Source organism: Cervus elaphus, chromosome 18, assembly GCF_910594005.1.
Source record: "Cervus elaphus chromosome 18, mCerEla1.1, whole genome shotgun sequence".
NCBI lineage: Eukaryota > Metazoa > Chordata > Mammalia > Artiodactyla > Cervidae > Cervus > Cervus elaphus.
Window position 1 is genome coordinate 100268673 of NC_057832.1, and position 19450 is coordinate 100288122.

General features: G+C 41.6%; 1 protein-coding gene across 3 annotated transcripts in view; it reads left to right on the top strand.

The window, feature by feature from the left end:
* The window catches only part of CPA5 (carboxypeptidase A5), a 55499-nt gene that overhangs the window by 17822 nt on the left and 18227 nt on the right, over positions 1-19450 (top strand). For 2 of the 3 annotated variants that reach the window (XM_043873217.1, XM_043873219.1), the window contains exons 2-4: positions 15598-15787; positions 16912-16993; positions 17897-18031. In XM_043873217.1, coding sequence (XP_043729152.1) covers positions 15672-15787; positions 16912-16993; positions 17897-18031 — 333 coding nt within the window. In that variant the 5' untranslated portion in view covers positions 15598-15671. Of the gene's footprint in view, positions 1-9420; positions 9531-15597; positions 15788-16911; positions 16994-17896; positions 18032-19450 lie in introns of those variants that run through there. The other variant, XM_043873218.1, reaches the window with a different exon arrangement.

Sequence of the window (19450 nt, forward strand, 5' to 3'; positions counted from 1 at the left end):
ACTGGCAAACACAGACACACAGACCAATGGAACAGAAGTGAGAGCTCAGAAATAAACCTATATGTGGAAGGACAATTTAGGACAAAGAAACAAAGAACATACAATGGAAAAAGGATAGTCTCTTCAATAAGTAGTGTTGGGAAAGCTAGATAGTCACATGAAAAAGAATGAAACTAGACCACTGTCTTACACTGTACACAAAAGTTAACTCAAAATGGATTAAAGACTTGAATGTAAGACCTAAAACCACAAAATTGCTAGAAGAAAACATAGGCAGTCCCTGGTGGCTCAGATGGTAAAGAATCTGCCTGCAGTGCTGAAGACGTGATTTCGATTCCTGAGTCCGGAAGGTCCCCTGAAGAAGGGAATGGCAACCCACTCCAGTATTTTTGCCGGTAGAATCCCATGGACAGAGGAGCCTGGCTACAGTTCTTGGGGTCACAGAGAGTCAGAAGCGACTGAGTAACACTTAACACTCAAACTCAAAGACATGTAGTGATAGCTCATGGATCTGACTCCAAAGGCAAGGGAAACAAAAGCAAAAATAGACAAATGGAACCACATCACACTAAAAAGCTTCTGTACAGTGAAGGAAACTGTCTTACATTGAAAAGGCAACATATTGAATGGAGAAGGTATGTGCAAATCATGTATCTGATAAGGGGCTAATATCCAAAATATTGGGTTGGCAAAAAAGTTCATTCAAGTTTTCTGTACCATCTTAAAGGAAAACCTGAATGAACTTTTAGGCCAACCCAATATATATATATAAAGAACTCATATAATTCAACAAAAAACAAGCAACTTTGATAAAAAAAAATTTGCACAGGACCTGAATAGACATTTTTTCGAAGAAGGCACACAGATGGGCAACATGCATGAGTAGATGTTCAACATCACTAATTATTAGGGAAATGCAAATCAAAACCACAATGAGAGATCATCTCCCATCTATTAGAATGGCTATGACTGAAAAGACAGGAAATAACAGATGTTGCATAAGGTGTGGAGAAAAGGGAATCCTCATACACCGTTGGTGGGACTATAAATTGGTACAGCCACCATGAAAAGCAATATGGAGGTTTCTCAGAAAAATTAAGACTGGAATTACCATTTGACCCAGCTACTTCACTTCTGTGTATTTATTCAGAGAACATGAAAACATTAACTCAAAAAAATACATGCACCTCTATATTCATTACAGCATTATTTAAATAGCCGAGATAAGGAAACAACCTGTGTCCATTGATGGATGCGTGGATAAAGAAGATGTGTGTATACAAAATGGAATACACTCAGACATAAAAAAGAGAAATCTTGCCATTTGCAACAACGTAGACAGATCTTAAAGGTATTATGAAATAAGTGAACTAAGTCAGAGAAAGATAGATACCATATGATTTCACTCATATATTGTATCTGAAAAAATAAAACAAATGAACAAATAAAACAAAAATAAATTCATAGAAACAGAGATCAGATTAGGGGCTGCCAGAGGGGAAGGGAGTTGAGAGGTGGGTGAAATAGAGGGAATGGAGTCAACTGTATGGTGATGAATGGTAACTAGATTTGTGATACTTATTTTATGGTATATACAGATGTTGAATTATAATGCTGTACACCTGAAGCTTATATAATAATTAAATGGTTTAGTCACTAAGTCTTGTCCAACTCTTGCCTACCTGTGGACTGTAGCCTGCTAGGCTCCTTTCTCCATGGGATTCTCTAGGCAAGAATACTGGAGTGGGTTGCCATTTCGTTCTTCAGGATAATAATTAAATATCAACATTAAAAAAAAAAGAATGAGGGGGTGGTAAGCAGAGAGGCAAAAAAAAAAAAAAGAGGAAGGGGACTTCCCTTTAGGTCCAGTGGTTAAGACTCTGGGCTCTCAGTGCAGGGGGCACTGGTTCAGTCCCTGGTTGGAGAACTAAGATCCCGCATGCCAAGCACAGCCTGGCCTAAGACATTACATAAATAAATAAAGATGAAAGTTTCTTTAAAAAAAAAAAAAGAGTGAAGAAGAAATACTTTTTCAAACAAACAAAATCTGAGGCAATTCATTGCAGCTTTAAAGTTTTTCAGGGAGTAGGAAAATGACATAGGGCAAAACTTAGTATCTATATAAAGAAAGTGGGAGGAATAAAAGAAGGTAAAATAAAATATTTTATTTTTCTTACTCTTAATTGATCTAAAAGATAACTTTAAAAGTAGTAACAATTAGATTACAGTTTATGGATATGGATATGTGAAACATACTCTATTTCAGCAATGTTATAAGGGGCAAGAGGAAGAAACTGAAAATGTTCTAAAGTACCCACACCACATGTGAAGTCATGTTGTTTGAAGGCAGACATAGAATAGTTAAAAGCATACATTGCAAATTCTAGGGCAATTACTAAAATAATTTTTAAAAGAAGTATTCTTGATACGCCAAGGAAGAGGATAAGATGGAATTCTTTGAAGAAAGAAAGTCACTCAGTTATGTTTGACTCTTTGTGACCCCATGGACTGTAGCTCACCTGGCTTCTCCGTCCATGGGATTTTCCAGGCGAGAATACTGGAGTGGGTTGCCATTTCCTTCTCCCGGAGATCTTCCCAAACCAGGGATTGAACCCAGGTGAGAGTTGGACTATAAAGAAAGCTGAGTGCAGAAGAATTGATGCTTTTGAACTGTGGTGTTGGAGAAGACTCTTGAGAGCCCCTTGGACTGCAAGGAGATCCAACCAGTCCATCCTAAAGGAGATCAGTCCTGGGTGTTCATTGGTAGGACTGATGTTGAAGCTGAAACTCCAATAGTTTGGCCACCTGATGAGAAGAGCTGACTCATTTGAAAAGACCCTGATGCTGGGAAAGATTGAGGGCAGGAGGAGAAGGGGACAACAGAGGATGAGATGGTTGGATGGCATCACTGACTCAATGGACATGGGTTTGGGTGGACTCCGGGAGTTGGTGATGGACAGGGAGGCCTGGTGTGCTGTGGTTCACGAGGTCGCAAAGAGTCAGACACGACTGAGCGACTGAACTGAACTGAACTCCTGCATTGTGGGCAGACACTTTACCGTCTGAGCCACCAGGGTAGTTCTTTGAAAGGCTCAATTAAAACAAGAGAAGGTGAGACTTCTCTGGTGGTCCAGTAGTGGGTGATCCCAATACAGGAGGTCCTGTATGATCCCTGGTCAGGGAGTTAGATCCCACGTGCCACAATGAAGAGTTTACATGCCACAACTAAAGATCTTGCAGGATGCAACTAAGACCCAGCACAGCCAAATAAATAAATAAATATATTTTTTAAAAAACAGAGAAGGCAGGTAAAGAGAGGAACAAAAGAAACAAAAACAAGTATAACAAATAGAAAACGGTTACAATTGTGGTAGATATCACTACAACTATGTTGTTGTTGTTCAATTGCTCAGTAGTGTCCTACTCTCTGTGACCCCATGGACTACAGCAAGCCAGGCTTCCTTGTCCTTCACTATCTCCCCGAGTTTGCTCAAACTCAGGTCCATTGAGTCAATGATGCTATCCAACCATCTCACTTAGCCTCTGTCACCCCTTTCTCTTCCTGCCCTCAATCTTTCCCAGCATCAGGGTCTTTTCCATTGAGTCAGCTCTTCCCATCAGGTGGCCAAAGTATTGGAGCTTCAGCTTCAGCATAAGTCCTTCCAAGGAATATTCAGGGTTGATTTCCTTTAGGATCGGATGGTTTGTTCTCCTTGCACTCCAAGGGACTCTCAAGAGCCTTCTCCAACATCACAGTTCCAAGCATCAATTCTTTGGCATTCAGCCTTCCTTATGGTCCAACTCTCACATCCATACGTGACTACAGGAAAAAATCATAGCTTTGACTATATGGACCTTTGTTGGCAAAGTGATGTGTCTGCTTTTTAATATGTTGTCTGGGTTTGTGATAGCTTTTCTTCCAGGGGATGAGCATCTTTTAATTTCAAGGCTGCAATGGCTGCAGTGATTTTGGAGCCCAAGAAGACAAAGTCTGTCACTGTTTCCATTGTTTCCCCATCTCTTTGCCATGAAGTGATGTGACTGGATGCCATAACCTTAGTTTTTTGAATGTTGAGTTTTAAGTCAGCTTTTTCACTCCCCTTTTTCTCCTTCATCAAGAGGCTCTTTAGTTCCTCTTCACTTTCTGCCATAAGGGTGGTTGTCATCTGCATATCTGAGGTTATTGATATTTATGCTGGCAATCTTGATTCCAGCTTGTGATTCATCCGGCTATATCAGTAATAGTTCACTCCAGTGAGTGTTCAAGTAATATTGACTCCCACTATAGCAATAATAAATTTAAATGTGAATAGTCTAATACATCAATTGAAAGACCAAAATTGTCAACTGGATAAAGAAGATCCAACTTTTAAGTTACCTGCAAGAAACCCACTTTAAATATAAAGGTTCAGATATGTTAAAAGTGTAGTGATGGAGAAAGCTATTCCATGTTAACACTAGTTAAAAGAAAGTTGTAGTAGCTGTCTTAATTACAAACAGAGTGGACTTCAGAAAAAGGAAACTTATAAGGATTAAAGAGGGGCATTGTATAACAATAAATAATTTAACTTTCCAAGAATATATAATCGTTCTTAGCATGTTTGCACTTAACAGTGTTATAATTAATGATACAAAAACTATAAAACTGCAAGGAGAAATAGACAAATCTGCTATCTGGTTGGGAATTTCAAAACTCTTCTTTCAGTAATTTTTAAGTTAACCAGGCAGAGAATCAAAAAGAATATGGTTGACCTAAACAGCACCATCAATTGACTTGATCTAATTGACATTTATGGAACACGTCATCCAACAACAATGGGATACACATTCTTCCCAAGCGCTCATGAACTTTCATGAAGATAAGCCACACTCTGGGTCATATACACACAAAAATCTCATGAATTAGCTGGTGGTCCTGTGGTTAGGACTGCATGTTCTCACTGCCAAGGACAGAGGTTCAATCCTGGATCAGGGAACTAAGATCCTGCAAACCATGGTATGACCAGAAAATTTTTTAAAAACTTAACAAATTAAAAAAACTAGAAATCAAAGAAGATTTCAGGTTCCCTACACTCAGGATTCCTCTCCTATAATTTGACATATTGCCTGGGCAGATGTCACTTGACTCTCTTTGTAGAAAACAGGGCTCAGAGAATTGGCACTAGTGCTGGTATTACCCTGAGTAATAAAATCCTTTGTGACCTAGGGTTTTGTGTCTTTTGCTGGCATCCATGAAACAGTGGCAAGCCAACTTAATTTGAAGTTGGGGTAAAAATTTGACCTTTCAGTGCCCTTGAAAACATCTTTTATAGTTTTAATCTTTTCCTGTCCAAATCAATACCTAATTACCTGGTTTATGCAATGAGTGTCCAAGTGAGGCTATTTGTTTCCAAAATGTTTATTTCCATTCATGTTTATCTCAGTTGCATCAAGTTTATCTCCACTGTTTAATCATTGGCACTACAATGTGCAGTTTGTTATTTCCCATTTTTGCAAAATGTGGGCAAAATGTACAAATAAAGCCATTTGGATGAAATCAGGTAAGGTGAGGAGCTAAATTGCAGGCACCCCCCCACCCCCAACAACTCCTTCCGTTGCGAAAGAGGCTGAATTCAGCGCATACAGGAAGTGTTACTGTGCAATTGGTGTAAGTCAAGGAGAGCATGATCCTTGACCACAGTCCTTCAAGGTTCATGAAGTAAACATGGACCCAGAAGTAATCTTAAAAAGTCTTGATCCCAAGGCATGCCATAGGGCAAGATGGTTCTAATGCTACACGACAAAAGGAGCAGTGAAGGTTCAATATCTTGACCACACATTGGACTCCAAAGGCAGAACCTTGTTGATGTATGCTGTGCTATGCGAAGTCACTTCAGTCATGTCTGACTCTTTGTGACCCCGTGGACTGTAGTCTGCCACGTTCCTCTGTCCATGGAGTTTTCCAGGCAAGAATATTGGAGTGGGTTGCCATGCCCTTCTCCAAGGAATCTTCCCAACTCAGGGCTTAAACTCGTGTCTCTTACGTCCAGCTTTGGCAGGCAAGTTCTTTACCACTAGTGCCACCTGGGAATCCCGAACCTTGCTCATAGCAGTGCTCAAATAGCTTTCCCCCCCTCATAATACGTTGATTTCAAAATCAGGAAAATAGTATTTGTCAACATTGATTTAAATAAAAATTTTAATTTAAAAAAAACTCAACAGTATGTTAGAAAAGAGGTACTCATAAAATAAAGGCATGACGGTGTGAGATTTTTCAAAATCAATTAGTGCCAGATCATTAGGCCAGCATTCTTCAGATTTTTTTTACCCTGCACTCCTACAATTAAAAAGTTTTTAGTACATCACACCCAATATATGTAATTGTATATCTATAAATTCTGTATACATGCCATTGTATTATCATGTATTTTATAAAACACAAAAATTGAAATAAAAAGTTTGAGATAAAAATATACACTAGAAGTCATTAATTTCTTCCTTTCTCCCCAGTAGGAGTTGAATGCCTAGCTTTGGAAATCATTGGCTTTGATTGAAGAAGGCTTCTATAGCTTTGGAAATCATTGGCTTTGATTGAAGAAGGCTTCTATAGCTTTGGAAATCATTGGCTTTGATTGAAGAAGTGTTCTAACGCACATCTCTGATTTCCCTTGAGCTTTCTAATAGCTTCTAATAGTCTTGTAAATGAATTCTTGCCTCTTCAACCACACCAGGGGGTGGGCAGACTACAGCCTGCAGGCCAAATCTAGTTCCACTTAGTTTTATACAAAAACTTTTGTATAAAACTTTTTCATAGTTTTAAATATAAGAAAGACTATTCAGTGAGAATACTTACTCTGTCTTCCTTCATGCCCTCCCCCACCCCTCCCCACCCTGCCAAAGACTAAAGTGTTTACTACTTGGTCCTGCTGGCTCACAGATAGGGAAGGTGTCTGGTCACCTTTGCCTTTCTTCCACACAGTAGGGTCTTCACCCGCTCCTCCCAGGGCTGTGTAGGGGACTCCCCAGCTGTAGGGGTGGTCCCTAGCTGCAGCTACATTCCTGGCTGCAGATACCTTTCCTCCAAAGAGTAGGAAGTGGGTTCTTGGGTGGTGGCTGCCAACCCCCTGCCTCACTGGGGAGCAAGTTCTTGTCCTGTCATCTGGGACATCTCATCATCATTTGCTGGGTGGTCCTGGTGTGGCCAGACCCTCAGCCACAGTGTGGTGAGATCTGTGGACTGAGGGCCGGGGAATGTCACTGGGCAAACCCTCTCCCCTTCAGGGACTGAGTGGAGATGGAATAGAGCTGGGGTCTCCCCATTAGGTGGCTGAACTGGTAAGGCAGAGGGAGGGTGTACTGCGATAGAGAGGAGACCAGCTGGGTGCCTAAGTGGAGGCAGCCATGTGGCAGAGGATGACCCAAGAGCCTGTCATCAACTTCTGGACGTAGGTTTGGGGATGGACACCAGTTCTGGGGGAGGGGAAGGCAAGACTCTGATATCCAAGGATTATACTCAAGTATGGTACCATGTGAAGTCTCTGACTGTGTGTGATAAGAAAGGAGTCCAGTAACTAAAAGTGGGGAGCAGAACAGAGCAAAGATTTAGGTTCTGAGCTTGTGGTTGCAGAGCTGGTAGACGCAGGCAAGGACAAAGGCCAAGAAAGAAGGGTTTGTTTTCCTAGGCTTTGGGCAGTTGGTAGAATGAGTGGATCAACATAATCAATCAATAAGTAGGTCCTGGGCAGTGCCTGGGCTGTATGCAGATGTCCTGGGGTCATACAGATGGATGACACAGCCCCAGCCCACAATGAGCTTGTTTCGTGTTAGACGAATTCTTGTGAAGAATTAAAATTTATATGGTGTGTAATGATAGAGGGAGGCATGAGGTGTGATTGAAGATACGATTGGTCAGCTACAGCTTCCCTTGCGGGGATGATCCCAGTGTGGGATTTTTCAATAATAAAGTTGATTTAGAAACTAGGCTAGAGCAGCCTTAACCCACTGTATGGTGGGTCATTGTTTTCTTGGATTTTCAGTTCTCAATTTCCTTTGAAAGCACCTGTTTGGCATATTTCTGAAAGGTGGGATAAGCCTGTTTTGTGTTAATTAAATCACATTTTGAGTGTCCTGGGGGAGCTATGTTAAGCGACTGTAGTAAATCCTCTTGTTAGTCAAAGAATCCTTTTGTACTGTGAATAATGATACTTGAGTTTTTCTGTTTTTTAAGATTACATTTGATGTATTTATTTCCATTAAGCACCCAGGGAGGAATTTTGGAAATTAAACATAATTTAGTTTGTAAATTTTATTTGGAAATGTTGGAGCACCTCATGTGATCTCTGGAGATCCTTAGGGAGGTCTCTAACCAGAAGTGGGAATTAATACTTTTAATGAAGAAAAGATCCGGGGCAAGAATCAGATTTCCTACAACCTCTTCACCCTGCCTTGGATAATTAACTCCTTCATACTCTGCCTAACTTAGCTCAAATTCCAGTCTCTCTTTTTTGTTTTGAGCTTAAGTGTTTTTGTGTGTGGTAAAATATACATAACACAAAATTTACCACTTTAATCATTTTTAAGTTTATGGTTTAGTTGCATTTAGAACATTCACATGTTTACAACCATCGGCACCATCCATTTCCAGAACTTGTCATCTTCTCCAGCCGAAACTCTGAACCTGTTAGCCACTAACCCCTATGACCCTTTACCCCACTGGCCCTCAGTAACCACCATTCTACTGTCTCTATGCATTTGACTATTCTAGGTATCAAATGCCACTTCTAAAACTTCATTTTTACTTAAATCAATTTTACAGCACATGGTTTAAAGAGTCAAGTAGTTCTACAAGACTTGTAAAAAGCAGCTGAGTCCTGCTCCCCATTCCTTCTTCCCATGTCTTGCTCTCCAGCAAAACCAAATTGAATTCTTTTAGCCTTGACATTCACATCCATAAACCTCGATGTGGTGTTTATATTGCTACTTCTTGCTTTTTTAAGTTTTAGGCATTTTCTATTGATTTCTCACTATGAAAAATAAGAATTTAGCTTTCCCATATCATAGTAAAAATGAAGTATATGTACAAGAGCCTGTGTAAAACTTTCATTGCCTGTTAAAATTAACTCTTTTACCCACCACTGAGCATTAACAAGAACAAACACAACTTAGAAGCCTCTTTGCACTCCCTTCCCTTCCCCCAGATGAAACCACAAATCCATGATGATAATTTCCTTCCTTTTGCTTGTAATATCAGCTGTGCACTTATTCCTGGACAATATATTGTTCTGTCTTACCTGTCTGAACATACACAATGGAAACATACAGTGCATGTTCCAATTTGGCGTCTTTCACTCAACATCGCTGTTTTGAGGTTTGTCTGCTGGATGCATGTAGCTGTAATTGGTTCATTTTCTCTCCTCTGTTGTATTACAGCTACGTCTCCATTTTAGAAATACAGTCTTGGATATAAATCTTGCTGCACAGGCACAAGAGTTTCTTCGGGGCGTATAGCTGGGTGTGGAATTGTTCGGGTGTAGGATATGCGGCTTTACTAGGTAACAACTCTGTTCTGAAGTGATTTCAGCACTTTAAAGCTGTACCAGGAGTGATGAGAGGTGCTCTTGCCCTCAACTCTTGGTATTGACTGACGTTTAACTCTTGACAATTTGGCTTGTATGATATGATAATTTCATTGTGGTTTTAATTTTCTTTTCCCTGATTACTAAGTATAATTTTCATATGTTTATAGATCATTTGTGAGTCTTCTTTTGAGAAATCGATTTTTGTGTTCTTTGCCCATTAAAAAATGATTCACAGATGTTCTTTTTATATCATGGATATTGTTTTCCAGTTTTGTGTATTACCAAAAAATCCTCTCAGGTTGAGGCTTATTTTCTATTCTCTATTGCAAAGTTCTTAAATATAATGTAGTTGATTTTACTCATTTTTTCCCTTTATGGGAAACTTTATAGTTTTGTTTTATATTTTTTTCCTTTCACTTCTTATTTAGAAAAATTATTACCTATTCCAATGTCATAAAATATTGTTTATGTTGTCTTATGAGAGTGTTATAGTTTGTCTTTTACATTTAAGTATTTTAATCTACCTGGAACTGATTTTTGTATGTGGTAGGATTGAGATTTAATGCCATTTTCCTCATATAGATCTATGGTTGTCTCAGCAACATTTACTGAGTAGTCTTTCTGTTCCACAATGACGTGCAGTGCCAAGTCTGCAGAAAAACAAAAGTTTCCAAATATGCTTGAGTTTGTTTCTGTTATGTTCTGTTTATCTGTGCCAATACTATGCCATCTCAATTACTATAGTTTGGTTTTATTTTTAAATTTGTACTTACTTATTTATTTTTGGCTGCGCTGGGGCTCCAGTGCTGTGTGGGCCTTTTTCTAGTTGTGGTGAGCGGGGGCCACTCTCTAGTTGCGATGCTGTGGCTTCTCATTGCAGTGGCTTCTCGTTGCAGAGCACAGGCTCTTGGACACATGGGCTTCAGTAGTTGCAGTTCTCAGGCTCTAGAGCACAGGCTCATATAGTTTTATAATATGTACTAGTGTCTGATATAGAAAGTTCTCCTAATTAGTTCTCCAGGATTGGCCTGACTCTTCTTACGGCCTTTATTTTTTCATATACATTTACATCAGCTTTTGAAGTTGTGTGGGCTGTTGGGTTTTTGATTGGAATTATATTGAATCTCTAAATCTATTTGGGAAGAATGTAATTTTATGACATTGAATTTTCTTATCCTACGATAAAGTATATCTTCAGATTTATTTCAAATTTTAGCATTTTTCAGTAAAGCTTTATAATTATCTTCAGGAAGGATTGCACATTATTTGTTAGAATAATTCCTAAATATTTTTATATGTTAAAATTCTTGGGAAATTGAAAGTAGTAGTGACCCTCTTGTTTCTGATAGTGCCTTTTGCCTTGATGTTTATCTTATATTAATAAAGCTACAGATATTTTCTTTTAGTTAACATTTACCTGACATATCTTTCCCCCCCCACTTTTGACTTTTAGTTTCTTTAGTTCTTATGCTTTTAGCATAGCTCGTGTGAACATATATAGCTAGGTTAAAAAAATCTATTCTGATAATTTTTGTCTTGTACTAGAGAGTTAAAATCATTTACATTTAAACTGAAATATATATTTAGGTAAGTTTCTTCTTTTTATGCTCTCTTTGTCCTACTTTTACCCCCTGCCTTCTTAACCTTCCTTTCTCATCTTTTGATTTATTTTTCCCCCTGTATTTTATTTCATCTTTACCCTTTCTACCTGTTTGGAAGTTACTGCTTTAGCAAATTGAACATACATACTTAATTGACGTCTAGAAAATTATCACTATCTACCCTTTCTTCCAACAGTTCTAGGTTAAAACACTTAAACACTAATTCTGATTATCCACTTGGAAGTAACTTGCTTTATTGTGTAGGATTTAAAGTATTGATGTTAAGCAATCCAGAGAAAAGTATTTTCCTAGAATTCATAACAATAAGTAAGCCTCTGCATGAGTCTGTGGTCTACATTTATGCTAACTATGTTGTCCAAAGTAACTCAAGCAAATAATTTAGAGTGATCTCACGTTGGTAGTGCCCCCCCCACCCCCGCCCGCCCCGGCAACTCATAAAAGTAAACACAAATCCTCTCTGGAGGAGATCAACTTCAATCTAGGCCTCAAAGGAATTCCACAGATAAAGGTCCAAAGAAAATGATTGACTCACAGATAGATGGCACAAGAAAACAATGCACTTTGAATAAGAACCAGCAGAAATAATACGCAGTAGACATAGACCGGCAATCTTCAGATACTGCAGTTATCTGACACAGATTCTAAAATTACTAAGTCTTTTTTTTTTTTTTTTTTTTTAATTTATTTTATTTATTTATTTGGCTGTTCCCGGCCTTAGCTGCAGCATGTGGGATCAAGTTCCCTGACCAGGGATTGAACCCTGGCCCCCTGCATTGGGAGCACAGAGTCTTAGCCGCTAGACCACCAGGGAAGTCCCATAAAATTACTAAGTCTTATAAGTTTAAAAAAACAAACAAGAGGTTCTAAAGTAGATAAGAATTTCAAGTCTTTTGGGCTCAAAAAGAATCAAATAGAACTTCCAAAAAATGAAAAAGGAATACCATATTGTGCTGACTATAAAATAAGATTGTAAGATGCAGCATAATTTTATGGGCCATCAAAAACACTGCCAATTATCATTCAAGATGCCACTGATTATAAGATGCTCCTGGATTGCAGGGGTGTTTAAATCTGAGAGAAAAGTTGTTTCAGAATTGATGAACTATATAAATTGAAAGTTAAAAATCTAGCAGATTGATTAAATTACAGATTAAGCTCAGCTGATGAGAGAATCAGTTAACTGGACTAAAGAAACAGTATTAAATATAAGTAAATTATCCAGATTGTAGCCCAGAGAGACAATGAAATAGGAATATGATAGAAAGACTACATTTTAGAGGATAGAATGAGAGCACAAAACATATGCCTAATAAAATTCCAGAAGGTAATAAAGAGATTGGGTAAAAGCCAATGTTAAAAAGTATAATGACTGAAAAATTTATGAGAATAGTGGAAAGATAGCTATCCCCAGGTATAGGAATCCAATCTCAAGCAGGATAAACCAAAAGAAATTTGTACCTAGACACATTATTGTGTATCTAAAGAATACATGAAGATAAAACTACAGAACATCAAAGACAAAGAGGTCTTGAAAGCAACCAAAGGTAAGATCATATACTAAAGAATAGTAAATAGACTAATTGATTACCTTTTAACTGCAAAAGTGGAAGTTAGAAGACTGTGGGATAATGTTTTCAGTGTGTTGCGAGAAAAACAATAATCAACCTAGAATTTATTCAAGAATTAAAGCAAAGAATTTTCAAACAAATAAAAAGAGAGCTTTTTTTTTTTCCACTAAAGGAAACATTCAAATATCAAGTGGGAGGAAAATGACCCTAGATACAAGGAATATTCTTCTAAGGAGGAAGATCAAGAACTCTTTAGAGTTGAAAGATCTCTACTCTTCATGGGAAAAGTTTGCTTACCTTTCATGGGTCTTGCTTTTACATCTTTTGGCATTCTTACTTTCATGCCAACCCAGTGAGGCATTAAGAAAAGTTGTATTAAAAATATTTTATCTAGCATTTTACTTATTTCATTTGGGCAGGGTTGGTCAGGTATATGGCAGGAGGTAAAAGTCCTTCTAACAACTTCTTTAGAGTAACTCTCCCTGCATCTTCAGTCTATATGGAATCTATGCTACCTGTCCTTCTGGCACATTGTACCTTCCCCTTGTAACACATACATCAGCTATATTTTCACATTTATTTTTTTTTTTTTATTTTTTTTTAATTTTTTTATTAGTTGGAGGCTAATTACTTCACAACATTTCAGTGGGTTTTGTCATACATTGATATGAATCAGCCATAGATTTACACTTATTCCCCATCCCGATCCCCCCTCCCACCTCCCTCTTCACCCGACTCCTCTGGGTCTATTTTCACATTTATTTGTACGCTGTTCAATTGTCTACTTACCCCAATAGAAACCTAAGGGCCAGATCTGTATCACTCTATTTTATTTCCACACCTTAGCAAGTGCTTGGCCCATAGTAGGTATTCAGTAAGCATCTATTGAGTAAATAGTGTCTACTTAATTAGACATTGTCTAATGTCTAATTAATGTCTACACATAAAAATTAATTAATGAGTAATTAATTTTGAGTGAGAAGCCAGTGTTAGGTATTAAACACAGCTGTGTGTGTCTGCTTCAGATCCAGCCATGGAGGCAGTACTTAGGGCTGGTGAATTCCCACAGAACTGTGCTGTCTTATAATATGGCACTCATTAGCCACATGTGGCCATTTAAATTATTTAAATCAACTAAAGCTAATTAAAAATTGGAATTCCTCAGTCATGCTAGCCACTGGTGGTTATCCTATTGGATACTGCAGACGTAGAACATTTCCATTATCACAGAAAGTTCTATTGCATGTGCTGCCGTAGAATTCTCAAGAATTCTTAACTGTGCCTCTGTCTCTCTTTTGCTCTTGCTCTCGATCTCTCTCTGTCTCTTTCCCCACCCCTAAAGCAAGTGCAGGGGTTGTCTTATTATTAGTGACTTATAATGATGCTTTTGAACAAGAAGATGCTGGGTACTTTGGGTGACTAGTACCATCCCACTGTTTTTCTTTTAAATTCCTGAGCTATTGTTTACTAGTATATTCTTTTATTCCAAATTTCTACTGACGCTGAATGTTACTTGAGTAGAAAGTCTAATTGCTTTCTTTTCTAGGTCCTTAAACTCTTTGCTAATGTTTCAGTCTGAGAGTTCTCAAAGCCAGGGTTCTAGGAGAGTTTGGCATGTCTGAACAGCTGAACTGCGAGATAATGGAGTAGGTCCGGCGGGGTGTGGGAGCAGGGCATTCTCTCAATAAAAGAGCTCTCCTCTCTGCACACATGGCCGGTTAATTGGCCATTCTGGGAAAGCATGGATGGGGAGGGGGGCTTCTGAGAATCGCCGGTGACAGTTAAGTGGCCTTTTGTTGACGTCCTCTGCTGAACAACTTTGTTGGATTTAGTCTCTGCCTTTCCTCCACCTCCTGCGGATTTTCTGTTAGATTCATCATTTACCATTCAGGCATCATCTTTCACTTTCTCCTTCTAATATGATTGCTTTGTATGCTGGACTCTGCTTTATTCATACTGTTCCCAGACCATAAAGGGGGCTGTGTGGGGCTTTAGCAGACTGAGAAATTGACTCTGCTCTCTGTTGAGAACTATAATAATGACTGCAGTGACCTTCATGTCTAGCAGAAAATGCACTACCTATCCTGGCATAATGGTGACCACCTGAAGACAGCGAAAAGGGACCCTTCACTGAATTCCTTATAGAATAGATATTTCCTTTGTTCCTCACTCCATTCTCTTCTCTCCCCTTCTCTCCACTGCAGCTAGAGTCCTGACCTAAGATGCAGCTGTGACTAAGAGCTAATGCTTTGAGATAATAAGACCTTCTATTTTGCAGGCTTTGCCAAGCCAGTTCCCCCAAGTTGTCTCATCTAATACCCCCCAGAAAACCCTGTGAGGTAGGGAGGGGAGATATTATTAACCCTATTTGACTGATGAGTAAATTGAGACTTAGAGAGACTAGGTCAGTTGCCCCAGATCTTTTAGACAGGAAGTGAGTGCCCAGCTCTGTCTAAAGCCGGTGTTGTTTCCATGGCATCCACACCTTTATGTTCAAGGATCATATGTGTGAGTGGATGGGGAGGGAGAAGGAGCACAAAGAAGAGATTAGCAGGAGACTGGAAAGGAGCGATTTCCTTGGGCCTATGACTTCTCTCAGTCTTTCTCTGGAGATGGAGGATTCGATATTCATGAGAGGCTGGCCCAGTAAACCTCTGGGAAGGAAAACAGCTAAAGGCCTTGACTTCCTCTTTCCCTACCCCTGCCCCCCCGCACCTTCCCAGGAGAGGACTCGCCTAGAAGTGGGGAGGGACGCCCCACCTCTGGAAGGCCTGACATGTGGGAGTCCCATGCAGGGTCTCCCCAGAGAGAGCCTAACGCATGTTCTCTGCTGGGCCTGCCGGCTTTTAGGTGCTCTGCTGTCCTGAGGCCTGGCCATGCCTGTGTGCAAGGAGAACCCCTGAAGTTCGCCTGGAGGAAGAAGCATGCAGAGTTCCCCTGGAGGAGGCGTGGTTCCCAGGTTGTCCCCTGTGGGCAGGCAGACACTCCTGGCCTGCAGCTTTATCCTTGCAGCAGCTTTGGGCCAGATGAATTTCACAGGGTGAGTGGCTGCTCCTTAGTGGGAGAGAGGATTGGCGGGAGCCAGGTGACTTGGTGGCCCAGCAGGACCTGATCAGGGCAGAGGGATTCAGGATTTCATTTCCCATCCTGAACCCACTTCTTACTCCTTCCCCTCCCAATTTCATGTGTGAGGGCAGGATGTGCAGCTGTCTTATTATTCCTCCCCAAATCTAGAGTTCTTAGTCTGGATGAATCCCAAGAATCCAAGAATCCCCTGAAACCATGTGTAAAATTTTGTGTGTATCTACTTTTCTCCAGTGTTCATAACTTTCCTCTGATTCTTTAAGAAGTCATAACCCCCCAAAGACTATATGTTCCTAGTGTGTGGGTGTGGTATTGTCCTCCTTTGAGTAAAATTAAGTGTGAATATTACATATCAGGCCCTCTACAGACATGATTTATCAGCCTTCCAAAGGTCCCACAAAGTGAGCACTCCATAGTATTTCCATAGTGGAGAAGAGGAGATGCAAGCTTGGGGGGGGGGGTGGTTCATCATCCAGGGTATCAGAGCCGGTCAGGGAGGGAGCCATGGCCATCGCCGGCTCAGACCCCAGAAGTCACACTGCAGGCTGCACAGTTACCCTGGCTCCCACCCCCTCCAGGGGGATGGGAAGGGGCTCAGCTTCCACCTGTGAGGTAGGGTGAGATTCATCTCTTCCATGTCCTCCAGCTCTTGGGAGAAGGCAGGGGGGCACAAGGTTGGGGCAGACATGGCCTGGACCCTTGTACAAAGAGTACATGGGGCCGCCATCGGTACCTCAGCTCCCTTTATCTATTCTTTTCTCTCCTTCATTCCTTTTTTTTCTTCCTCCCTTCTCTACCACCACATTCCTTATCCATCCTGTTTCCCCTGTCTTGGCATTGGGTTCATCAGCAGCACTGACAGGCTTTATTGAGTCCCCAGGTGGCCTATCTTTGGATCTGGAGAGACCCCGTGGCCTCAGACTTTGGAGCTTCCCAGAGCTACAGGTCCTTCTGCTCAGGGGTCCTCTCACCTTCCAGCTCTCCTGCCAGGTTCTCTTTTCCACTCTGCATCCTCCAGGCAGCACAGCCTTTCAGGAACCCCTCTGAGAAGCTCCCTCAGTCCCCTCTGTGTCTTTCCAGTGACCAGGTTCTTCGAATCCTGGCTAAAAATGAGAAGCAGCTTTCACTTCTCAGGGATCTGGAGGGCCTGAAGCCACAGAAGGTGAGGAATCCGCGGGTCTTGGGGCCAAGTCCTCTTCTCCCTCACAGCGGCCTGTACCCTCGGTTCCCTGTCCCATTCCCTCCACCCCAAACCTGGCCCTCTGGGTGTGCCTGCCGGAGATGACAGCGCTGGGGGAGAATCAAGTGTGGCTCCTCTTCAGGAGAGGCTGGGAACACTGGCCCAGAAGGTGGGACAGCCCTGCTTGGCTTTCCCCTCTGCCCTGTAAGGGAGGGCTGCTCTGAAAACGGCTGGAAGGTCCTAAAGCCACACGAGAGGTGCATGAGTCTCTGGGTGGGATAACATGCCGCACGCACGGGACACATCTGCTTCCCGCCTGAAATGGCTTAGCTTGGCAAACCTGTTTTATCTGGGCTCGTCCCTCAGCCTGAGCCCTGGTTTCTGAGAATGTGTGTCCTCCGCAAGTATTCCACTAGGCAAGACGTTTTCTTCAATACATAAGGGTTTGGCCTGAGGGCTGTTGAAACAACCAGATATTTCTGGATGTGCCCCAAAGCCCACCATCTTATTTGTGTGAGTGCCCCTATCAACCAGGACTCAGCACACTTCACAATAATTCTCTCCCTTTCACAAACTGCAAATCGGACAGCACGGGGCTCCAGGTCGGGCCTCTCCCACCCCTTTAGAGCTCGGGGGCAGTGATGTCTCCCTCTTCTCCCCAGTGTTCTTGACCATGTGAATGTCCCAGATGATAAGCCATCTTACCTTTGGAAGGAAACTCCATGACCTGGGGGTTTTGTTTGTCTCTGTCTTTCTGCTCTGCCTTAGGGGTTTCATTTTGGAACCAGGGCCCTTTCAACCATGTAAGAGAAGATTATCGGTTCTCTGGGTGCCTGCAGGATGTGTGATACACGTGCCTATTGTTTTTTCTCCTTTGTGACCAAGGTGGACTTCTGGCGTGGCCCAGCCAGGCCCAGCCTCCCTGTGGACATGAGGGTTCCCTTCTCTGAATTGAAAGACGTCAAAGCTTACCTGGAGTCTCACGGCCTTGCTTACAACATCATGATAAAGGACATCCAGGTGAGGTCCTGCCCCAACACTGAGGCTGAGGGACTCACGTTCACCTCCCTTGCAGGTTTGGGCCCAACCTGGAGAAAAAACACCCAAGGCTAAAATGGATGTTTTCTTTCTGGAGTTCCATCTGCATTTTTGTGAACCTTCCAGGAAAGGAATGAAACCTCACACTAGTCAAAGAAAATTTAAATCTAAAAAAGATCTTTCTAAAAAATTTAAATGTAAGAAAAATCTAAGAAAGAGTTCATAATTCACAGTGTGGTAATGTCAGGGTAGCTTGTGGAGCCCTCTTCAACGAAAAAAAAATTTTTTTTAAACTTTATACAGTTTTAAAGGTTGCTTTCCACTTTTAGTAACTACAAAACTTATTGGCTGTATGCCTTGTACACCACGTCGCAGGGCCTATCTTTCACTCTCACTCACACTGCTTCTCACTCCTCTGCCTCTGTCTTGTTCCCTTGCAGTCCACTAGCTAACCGCCAGTTTGTTCTCTAGATCTGTGAATCTGCTTCTCCTTTGTTATATTCACTAGTTTGTTGTGTTTTTAAGAGTTCTCTTATGGAGGCATCTGTAGTGCATGGCAAAGGAGAAGACAGGGAGAAGAGAGGCAGGAGGGAGCCGCTCAGGTCTCTCCTAGGCGCTGAGGGCGGGGAGGGCTCTTCTGGACGGCTCCCTCTGCTTTTCTGACTGCGCCTTCCTGTCCTGGTGTGTCTCACCCATTCGATAGCAGGGAATTCCTTCACTCCAGAGAAGCAGGAAGAGCTGAGCCAAGACGCTCCTGTGAACCCTGCTGTGGTTCCCTTCCTGCCACCTCCAACGCCGGCTCTCAGTACCGGGCGTCTCTCCCGGGCAGGACTCTCCCAGAAGAACAGTTCTGGGAGAAAGTGACTACAGACCTGCCCTTGGTGAGGGTGAAGGGAGACTTCATTCCAGGCACCCCATTCTCTCCCCACCCTCACTCGTTGCTGTGTCTTAACGGCATCTTTTCTGAACATCATGAAATTCTGTTTTAATTGATCTGTCTTCCAGAATACCTGCAAGGAGCCTCTTTCCTAAAATGATTCTTGTGGGGCATCACTGGATTGGACCTCTCTGGCTGCACCCCTCTGCAGATGCTGTTGCGAACCTGCAGATTTGTATGCACACAGGTTCCTGCCCAGCCATGTTGTGCTGCCGCCAGTCTCCTCTACGGGCTCTGAGTGTGGGAACACACAGTCCCCGGAGTGCACACACTCACCGCCTGCCAGGGGATAAACGCATTAGGTGCATTCCTTTTCATGCAAGCACAGGGGTGGGGCACTCTGGTCCATTCAAAGACCTTTCCTCCTCCTCAGGCACATCTGTTTCCTGCTCAACATATGGGAGTAGGCTCTTTGCCCAATTAAATCCCTGACAAACATAAATGGGGAAACTCCCGTAGACAAG